The following is a 10,534-nucleotide window of genomic DNA, read 5'->3' as shown; positions in this document are numbered from 1 at the left end:
ATATCCACAGCTACAGTATGTCAGACTATCAGTACTACGAGTTCAGATGCAGCAACAAATTTAGGACTCTTTGGCCTTTTTGGTCTCTCCCTTCACCGTCATTCTCTTCCTCTTGACTCCAGTTTGCTCTGTTGGGATACATAACTTTTAAGTATCACAAGCATCATGCTTGAGCTCCAGGAATCTGACACGATATATGAAATGGGCTTCTGACCTTTGCCTGCAGTTTTATTTTGCTCCTCTCTCTGAGCTGACTGCCTTGCAGAGTGTGAGAAGGAGGAAGAGGAGGAGGAAGAGGAGTCAGGGAGCTCCTTCCTCTGTCTGTGACCCTCCAGCATGCCCATCTCCTGGGCTCTTCCTAGAGAGAGGGGTGCGGTTTAGTTTAGAAACTAATTAAATAAGTGTAATAATATCTGCCTTTAATTTTAAAAAAGATGTTTTGCAGAACTATTACACTATCTATTACCAGTCAGTTTTCCCCCAAACTGTTTTGACGGTGATAATTCTGCACTATGCATACTATACCTCTGACATCCAGAGGTAGAGATGCATTTAGAGAGCATAAAACAAAATCACAAAACTTGTTAGTTTTGTTAGCCATGCATTCTGGTAGCACTGCAGCCAGCTTCATTTGGCAGGCGAAAGGCATCGATGAAAGGCGGTAAACAGCTAAGAAATGCCGTTCTACATAATAGAGAATTCAAGACAACTTTAACTGATAATTATCCCTAATTTAACAAAATTGTTTGAGACATTATCAAAATTATAATCATTATTTAATAAAAGTTATCTATCCACTCTTTACAACATTTCTTTTCTTTTTTTTTTTAAGAAATTACACTTCTACTGATCACTTAATTTCTTTGATTAATAATATTAAGAGTGTTGCATTATAGCACAGTTTATTAATGTACATTCAAATAGTTAGAAAGTTGATTAATACGTTTTCATTTCGGAATGTACATTACGTAACTGTACTATCACATGATATTTGTTAATGGCTTAAGAAAGTTACTATTCGAGGAAGATAAATTGCCCCCTGTCCGCATTGTTTCTTGTTGGAATGAATATACTTGATCGATTATGATCTGCTTGAAGTATTAATGATCATAAATGTAAGTCTCATAACAATATCACTCACTCTAAACTCCAGAAAACATAAAAGAATCTAATCATATTCTGTTATAAAAGAGTGTTAGTTAAACAAACAAGCTGCAACACACTCCCTTAATGATTGGATTTGGAAGAAAATCAAAGATCAGTCTCAATTAAAGCAAAACTACATAGACTGCAGAGCTGCCACATCCCCAAAAAGGATGAAACTCATTTATTTAGGTTCAAATTATTTTACAAAGTACACAAAGTTCCTTGAATGGTCATAAATCAGTTATATTATTAACTCCGGTTCTCATCAGGTTATTTAGTAATAACATTACAACTATGAACAACATTTGTTGTCTTACATGCAACAATGAGGGAAAAAAAAACATTTTCATTAATTAAAAATAATAAAAATTGCATATCAGTACAATGGATCTAGCACTCTACCAGCATTTACAAATGTTAAACAAACGAATCAGACAAGTTGCCATAAGGTTTGAACAGCAAGTTACATACTCCAAATCCACACTCAGTTGGTAAAGTCATGCACAAAGCACAATTCTCTTTTCCTTTTAGCCCAAAGCACTATTCAAAAGGCAATGTGCAATCATGAGGACACAGCAACACAAAGTGCTAGCGGAAAGAAAAACTAATCTCACATTATGGTCCCAAATAAACGTAAAATTACACGCATCCTGCGCAAAATACTGACAGTCCTCAATTATAAATATATAAACCAAAAAATTGTTCAGAAACAGTCTAAAAATGGAAAAAAAAAAAAAAAAGGAGAGGGGGGAAAACAACAAACAAGCAACAACCCAAAAAACGCAATGTACAGACATCTGAACAACAGTACTAACATTGTTTGAGCTCAAGTTTGTGCTGAAAGGGCTCCATTATCTTACTTGTGTTCCAATCGCAGGAGCTGTTCCTTACCATTTATGGTTAGAGATTTTAACTGTCCATCTTCTTCCACTTCTACCCGTTCCTGTCCATTCTCGACGATTCTACAGAAACAAATTAAAACCACATCTATGAATTACAAAAAAGAAACATTTGCAGGGTTGGGTATCGTTTGAATTTTAGCGATTCCAATACTTATCAATTCCCATTTTCTATTCCAATAAGGTAATAAGCATTTTTATGCAGTTGCTGAAAAACACGAACAAAAATGTGCAGCCTAAAGAAAACTTACACAAGCAAAAAATGATTAAAGACATGTAAACAGTCAGTAATAAAATAAAAACAACTGAACAAAGATACAAATGAATCAGTGTTTTAAGTGGTTCAGGTAGGTGCACTGCAGTCTTCACTTTATAAATAATATCTAGATTAATCCTAGTGCTGGGCGGTATGAGCAAAAATCCATATCACAGTATTTTTCAAAATTATACCGGTTTCACGGTATACGGTATTTTACTTTTTCAAGCATGACTGGGTGTTAACCACATTTTCAAAGTGTTTAGAAAGAGGTGCCAGCAGGAGGCGCTGTAGGCATGTAAGAAACAGCGGTTTCCCCGGTAACGGCTGTACACAAAGCAGCGCCGATCATAAACGCTGCTTTATCAGGAAAGATAAAGAAAGATAAAGAAAGATTTCTAGAAACTTTTCTAAAGGCAGTCAGTTCCCCTCAAAGATACATTCATATAAAAACACCAGCGCCGCATTTTGACTTTGAAACGTGCAGTGCTCATGTTTATTCAGCAATGTCAATGCCAACTACAAATACATTTTCCATAAGGCTATGTTGATATTGTGAACCAAAGTATGGGAAACAATATAATTTGACAGCTATCAATTATAGTTTAACCTATCCATGTTCACCGTCATGCTTACCGGTAGTAGCCTAACACATACAGCTGTCCCCTAACCACAGTGCAGCAGTGAAAAAGAGACCCTCTCAAATAGTGTCGCGCCACGCAGCGTTCCGAACGGTGTTTAATCGTATTACAGTATATTAAAAAATTCATATCATAACAAAAATAAAAACCAGTATTCGGTATGAACCGGTATACTGCCCTACAAAGGCAAAAGACCTTAAGTCGCTAGAGTGTGGAACTGAGAAAAATGACTTTAAAGATTTTTAGTTGTCCCGCCAAATTAATTATAGGTAGGACACTGGAAATCTGGCAAATAGATGTTTTAGTAATGGAAATGATATACATAAAAAAATATTGAGCTCAAACTTGACTTTTAACCACTATTTTAAAGTTACTGTACTCTGCCTTTGTATTGTCAGCAAAAAGTGAGAAGTCATACCAAGGCAAAAGGCAGTAACTTCCACATTATCAATATTTAGTTGCTGATCACCATTAACAAAATCATTATAGTACACACCTGTATAAAATCTAGTGATCATGGCATTTATTTTGTATGATTTACAATTATTTATAGCCATCTACTTATTGCTATCCTGTGCTTTGGTTGCATTCTGATGGCATTATTAATGCATTTGACATGACAAAATACCTCCTATTAGTCCAGCGTTGACTCGATCGACCGCGTTTAGGGCGGGGCTGAAGGCGAAGTTTTGGCACTCTGCCAGCTAGTTTGCGAGCTTTAATTCTTGGTTGTATTCATCTGATACGGCAATGTGTAACGTTTTTCTGTCAACTCTGCAAAATCCTTCGCGATCGATATCGCACGTTTGATGGAGACGGTTCAGACCATACTAAATGTTCTGACCGCTCTGAGGACATCAGAAGTTAGAGCGACTGATGGCAGCTGTACAAAGTACACAGGCTACACCGTAATTTTAATTTTAATGGACATTAAAACAAAGGCAGATAACCGTACAATCTGGTAGGTAGCATTATTTGATTAAACACCGGCACAGTAACTTCATATTGACGCGCGGCTAAACAAAGGCAGAGTACCGTAACTCGTAATTTGAGCGTTCCAAAACAAAGCCAAAGAGCGGTAACTGATGTTACGGTGTTCTGCCTTGGTTTCTCATGGGCTTTTGGAAGTTACTGTTAAGACAAATCATTATTTTCTCGAAAAAAAACCGGAATTGATTCAAGATACTTATCCACATGATAAAGAAGGTCTTGAATGTGCCAAAAATATAAATAACTCATTTTCGACCAAAAACGAAGTTACGGTCTTTTGCCTTTGCACGGCAGTATACCGCCCAGCACTAATTAATCCTTTTGCAAAAGTTACAAAAGTTATTCAGTCAAGATTAGTGAGTGCTTTTTTTCTCTTGTTCTTTGATTAACATTAATGACACATATGGCAGCAGTATTTTGCCGGATAGGGTTGTAGGCTAGTTGTATAATGTAGTTGGTGTAATGTATTTTTACATATTAAATGTATAAAAAAAAACGTGTGCCTACCTTTTTGTAGTGATTTTCCTCCCATTGATGAATTTAGTGGAGGTTGAAACAGAGCGGAAGCTGCCCATGCCTCCGCCTCCTCCTCCTCCTCCTCCACCTCCCCCACCACCAAATGAAGTTGAAGAAAAGGAAGAGAAGCCACCGCCTCCTCCTCCCATATGACCAAAAGGCGTGAAACCTACAGTTAAAATAAAATAACATATGTAAATATATATCTTTATCCATAATATTCATGTTAGTCGGCAAACGTCTGCACAAAATACTATGAAAACATGTTTAATGGCACCAAAAATACAATTTCAGTTTCAATTGTTGTAGAGTTGTCCTGAACAACTATATAGTCTTGAAGCCTGTGAAAGATATCATAAACCCTGATGTTTGACTTTTAGTACAAGTTTTACAGATTTTTAGACAGGATTTGGTTGTAATTTTCAGCAGTTTTATGATTGCTGTTTTGCATCAGTTGAAAGGATTTTGAAATGAAGTGGGCATAATTGCAACACCTGACCTGCATCAAAAGATGAAAACCCTGCCCCAAAAGGTGGGAATCCTCCAAAGCCTCCAAAGAAGGACCCTCCTGTCCGGCTCCTGCTCATACCCCGCTGGTGGGGGTGCCGCCGACCGCCACCAAAAAAGTCATTGCCAAACGGATCTCCACCTAAAAGATAAAAACAACAACAGATTTGCATATAACATGTAAAGAACTGCCTAAAAAAACTGCTCTGCCATTGAACGCCCACAAAAAAACAGCGAGGTAAATACACACTCACCAAAGAAGTCTGCAAATGGATCTTGTCCACCAAAGAATTCCCTGAAGACATCCTCTGGATTGCGGAATGTGAATCCAAAGTGGTCGCCATTAAAGTGCCCTCTTCCTCCTCCTCCTCCTGTCCAAATGATAAAGTTACAGGTTTAAACATGGTACACTGACATCATATTGGCATATTATTTATATACATTTATTTAATCCAAAATAAGAATTTGACCAAACCACATATTACAAAAATATCACTGCAGTATTACCTCCACCTGGTGTTAAGCCTTCTTTTCCATACCGATCGTATAAGTTCCTCTTGTTTGCTGAAGGAGAGTAAAGCAAGACTTAAGCAACTACGTTTTGTTCACCAACTCATAGTCAAGCAGAAAACACCAACATAAAATGTGAGAGACCAAACAGATTTATTGCACAGCAGTTGTCCATAATCTAGTAATTATATTACTCATGCACCAGACCTGAATCACACCTGGACAGCACCAGACACACAAAGTGGGACACACTTCACAGTGGGTGCAATATCATGAGTCATCGTTCATTTTTCGGAATTTTGAGGAAAGTCTGCCGTTAAGAGTGGCAGCGCTAACCTTTGAACACAACCCCTCCTTCTGAAGGAGTGTCTCAAAAGTGCAGAGTCTGTGCAAGGCTGATAAGGCTGGGAGGTACATAATGGCATTGGGAATGTTTTACATATGTTTGTTTAGCAAGCGATTTTCTACAATTTGGGTAATCAGCAGTCACACGTTTAGCTTAAGAAAAAAAACAAAAAACCCAGCTGACTGTTACTGCTAGCACAAAGAGTAGGGGTGATCAATTTATACTGGACGTGAGGAAAAATGAAAAAAATGCAGCTATTTTAAGCTAAATATTTTAAATAAAATGACATAACCAAAGCATATTTGTTGTTATTACACTTTTCATTTTATTATTCTCTTTTAGATTTTTTTTTTTTTTACTTTATTTTATTATGCAAAATTGTTTAAAATATATTTTAAATTAAGATTTTTTTTTTTTTTTAACAATTTATAGCTGTACATTACACAGCAGGGCTCTTCAACCCCAGTCTTGCAGGGCCAGTTTTCTGCAGACTTACCAATCCCAATTTAGCCCACCAGTCTGCAATTTGCTGAACACCTTAATTAGCTTGTTCGGGTGAGTTTGGTTAGGGTTAGAGCTAAACGCAGATGGACACTGGCCCTCCAGGACTGGATTTGAAGAGTGCTATAATATACAGTTTTAACATGGCACCCTAAAAGGATCATTTAATAAAAACATGTAATTTATACAGAAAACAAGATGCTGAGTTTCACGAGAACAGCAAAGTATATAGGAGTGTACACACAGGATGCATTCCTATGTTATTTTTGGGCCTGTTTACACCTGGTAACCATGCGTTTTTAGTGATAGGATTTGTTAAAACCATTCCATTTACACTCGCCCACATAAATGCGTCTCCGCAAAACGGATATAAATTCGATCTTCAATTCCCGTGCTATATGCAAATTTAGTTAACTTCAACAGAACCAACAGATATGAGCTGCATTTTATCAGCTAATTTCAAGATCAAAGACCACAAAAGGAGAGAGAGCTCTGGTAGTATCATTAAGTCGCACTACTTTTAATGATGATTATGCTGTGTTGAGCGTCTGCGACTTACTTTCAGTTTCATTTGTGGCAGTTTGCGCATTGGCTTGCTCGGCTACTCATCTGCGGCGATGCATGTTGCAGTTGCGCTGTCATATCGGACTATTACGTTCACGCTCTGACACGTTTATTTTTTAAACATTTTGGGAGGAGTACAATTTACACATGAGGTTTCAACAATCAGATGCATTTACACTTGTCCGGTTTTGTGGTTTGAGTGATCGGATTTAAATCCGTCTCCAAAGCGTTTAGGAGGGCCTTTACACCTGGTCTATTCACGATCGGATAGCTATGAGTAGATGCGTCAGTTATGGCCGTCAATTGGCCTGGACCTCTCTAACACATGCCCTGGGCCACCCTTATTGTTGAACCCTATTTTAGTCTGGTGATTGTTAAGACTTACCATCAGACAGGACTTCATACGCCTCTGAAAGCTCCTTAAACTTCTTCTCTGCGTCCTCCTTATTATCTGGGTTCTTATCTGGATGCCACCTCAGAGCTAGTTTCCTGTAACTGTAAGGGAAATACAGCATGACAAATGAGCCTAGACAGGCAAATGATCATATTTAACACCACTGGAAAAAAATTCTACTATTTTCTACAGCTTAATTACTGTTTAATTTTGAATAACAAGCATTGTTGAGGATGTACAGAGGACTAAATTAAACCAAAGATGAAGCTTACGCTTTTTTGATGTCATCTGGAGATGCATTTTTCTGCACTCCTAGAACCTGGTAATAGTCATCATCCATGGCCACAAACTACAATGGCTGGCGAACAAATGGGGAATAAATAACAACAACAAAATAATAATTAGCACATACCTGCAGGCACTTTAACGACTGTATCATATCAAATGCATTTCATAATCTACAAGATTAAAACTGAAAAACCTGATGTACACAATCTTCCACATGCCCTTTGTCCTCTGATTGATTTTTATGGAGTTTTAGTATGACCTATCAATTTTAGTACTTTTTAGCTATTTACCATTAAAAATGTCCACCTTCAGGGTATGGTACATGTGACTTTGCTGTGAAATCTTTAATGAATTGTATAAAGTATATATAAGAATAACTTTTATATTGTTATTAATGTTTCAAGAGGAACATTTACTACAATTAAAGCACTATATTGCATGGCGTTGTATTGAACTGCATTAGAAGTTTTGCCTCCTCTCCCATGGATATATAAATGCCTCATTCATTCATTCACAATCCTGATGTATCATCATGATACAGAACAAAACACATAGCCTATGCAAAACTTTAAAAAATACATTTTATCTAAAGGTTCTATCCACTTTCAAAAACTATTTCTTGTCAGACTTTACAGCTTAAGACATTTACAGCTTAAGACATGTCCTATGTCAGGGGTGTCAAACTCAGTTCCTGGAGGGCCACAGCCCTGCAGTTTAGCTTCAACCCTAATTAAACACACCTGATCAGCTAATCACGTCCTTCAGGCTTATTTGAAAACTGCAGGTGTGTGTGTGTTGAAGTAGGGTTGGAACAAACCTCTGTGGGGCTGTGGCCCTCCAGGAACTGAGTTTGACACCTGTGTCCTGCGTGAAAGAGCTAAACATAAAGGCTCAAGAAGAACAAAGAAATAATAAATTAATTAATAAAATGAATACACAAATCACAGGACGCTCAAATTTGCACAATGCAATGTATTTGTTCAGGACAACAAATGTAATCAAGTTGTCTAAAACCTTAATTCATTTAAAATAAGGAATGAATAAAAAGATTTTTAAAAAAGCCCAAAGAAACTTTAAAAAATAGCCCACGACTGACTGTACAGCCAAAAACAGGTGTTTTCAGAATATCAACCAGGGTTACTCTCTCATTACTATTTAAATTTACAAATAACATAATGACATAAGGAAAATCAATGTTAACTGCAATTTGACATTCTGCATGTTAGCCTACTGTAAATACAACAGATTTCTTTCAAGCTGAATTCATTTTTATCTCTTAGTAATATATGAAAAATTAATAAATAATTGAATATATGCTTGGTGAAAAAAATCTGGGGTTTGCATGTGTCCAGGCAAATAATAAAGTAGTTCTCGATCTGATTTTGATGTGCACCAAATTGAAATCACCCTGTGAGCCGGTCACATTTCCTCACAGCAGCAACTGCTACTACCAGGCTGTTTTCATTTCAAATCCATGATAGCAGCATGTGATGACCCAGAATCAAGCTCAGATCTCATCCATGTATGACAAACATCGTGGGGCATTAAATGCATGTTAGATGGGTTTGTTTTCTCACAGCTAAACCATCAGAGAAACTGTATTGAGTGTTGTTAAGGATGTATGTGCAAAGTAAGAGACAGAGAGCTGCTAACAATATAATAAAACGTACATTTATGAAAATAAGCAATGCATTTTGGTGCAGTACAAATAGACATCCACTTAAATACACTGAATAAATGTAGTAGAGGGATGGTTCACCTTAAAAAATAAATGATAAATCAAATGTATTGGCCTTAATGTTGTTCCAAACCTGCACTTTCTAAAGTGGAACACAAAAGGTGACCATTCACTTCCATTGCATGGACAAAAGATGCAATGCAAGTGAACAATGATTGAGGCTGTCATTATGAAAAGCATCATTTTGCGTTTCACAGAAGATAGAACATCATCAACCAGATTCGGAACAAAATGAAGTTGAGTAAATTAACAAAGACTGTTCATGTCATGTCTATCTCTTTAAAGCTACGCTATGTCAACAAGCTAGCCAACCACGGACAATACTATTAACACGTCCGATTTATGTTCAATTTATGAATAATTAAAACCGTTCTTTTTTTTAACCCACATCAGACCAAAACGTCAAAACAACGATATACCTTGCTTTTATTCATGTTTCCACCTGGCAACCTTGTCATCTTTTAGATGAGCTAACCAGCTAGCAACAATGCTATGATCTGGCTAGCAGGAATTGTTCATATTTATCTCATAAAGAAAATCTCTCACGTAAGCTTGGAAAACATACTGAACGCTTAACATACCTTGTGTTTTAACTGCCAGAGGCAGTTGCTCTGTTTTTGGTCGACTAACCTCAGCCTGTGGGACGCTGTATTGAGCTGATGTGACAAGCAACGAAGCGTCCGGAAACAACACGAATCTTCTGGTTTTTGCGAGGATTTGACGTCACGTCCTGTTTGAGGTATTCAAAGCATTCGCACCTTTGGCTCCAGCTATTCGGACGGTGCTTTTTCGTTTTCGATTGCTGTATGAAAAATACTGGCGATATATCGCTGTAGAGTTGTTCAACAATATTCTGCAATAATCTCTCTCTCTCTCTCTCTCTCTCTCTCTCACACACACACACACACACACACACGAATACAAACTATGAAATACATAACAGCAAATAAGAATTACTATATGTCTGAAACCACTATAACAGAAAAGGTGAATTAAATAAATTAAATAAGCAATTTTTCTACTTAACAACAAATCAGTTTATTTTCTGAGAGTCCACAGAGCCGTTGCAACACACCCATTTACGATAAATTACTTGAACTTATGGAGAGCTATATAAAATGCTTTTGATGACAAAACTCGATCACATAATTCTTTATTTATTATTATTATTATTATTATTATTTTTATCTAGCGACCCTTGGCGAGAGGCGTAGCCTACTGGGTCCCTCTGCTGGCTT

The 10,534-nt window shown here is 37.0% G+C and overlaps 1 protein-coding gene across 2 annotated transcripts; it reads right to left on the bottom strand.

The window, feature by feature from the left end:
• Positions 1-26: 26 nt before the first annotated feature.
• Positions 27-10,138, bottom strand: dnajb6a (DnaJ heat shock protein family (Hsp40) member B6a). Of its 2 annotated transcripts, none has more exons than XM_079877518.1 (10): positions 9,927-10,138; positions 7,543-7,628; positions 7,262-7,371; positions 5,463-5,519; positions 5,210-5,326; positions 4,948-5,097; positions 4,440-4,617; positions 2,038-2,108; positions 215-358; positions 27-128 (listed from the first exon to the last, which is right to left on the bottom strand). In XM_079877518.1, the coding sequence occupies exons 2-10, from the start codon at positions 7,608-7,610 to the stop codon at positions 61-63; spliced, it is 963 nt and encodes a 320-aa protein (XP_079733644.1). In that variant the 5' UTR covers positions 7,611-7,628; positions 9,927-10,138; the 3' UTR covers positions 27-60. The 2 variants fall into 2 exon arrangements, with proteins under 2 accessions (XP_079733644.1, XP_079733643.1); XM_079877517.1 differs by having other exon boundaries at positions 9,878-10,137.
• Between the last annotated feature and the right edge of the window lie 396 nt (positions 10,139-10,534).

Source organism: Squalius cephalus (assembly GCF_949319135.1).
Source record: "Squalius cephalus genome assembly, chromosome: 7".
In the NCBI taxonomy this organism is placed as follows: Eukaryota; Metazoa; Chordata; class Actinopteri; order Cypriniformes; family Leuciscidae; genus Squalius; species Squalius cephalus.
This window is presented reverse-complemented; position numbering and strand designations above follow the sequence as displayed.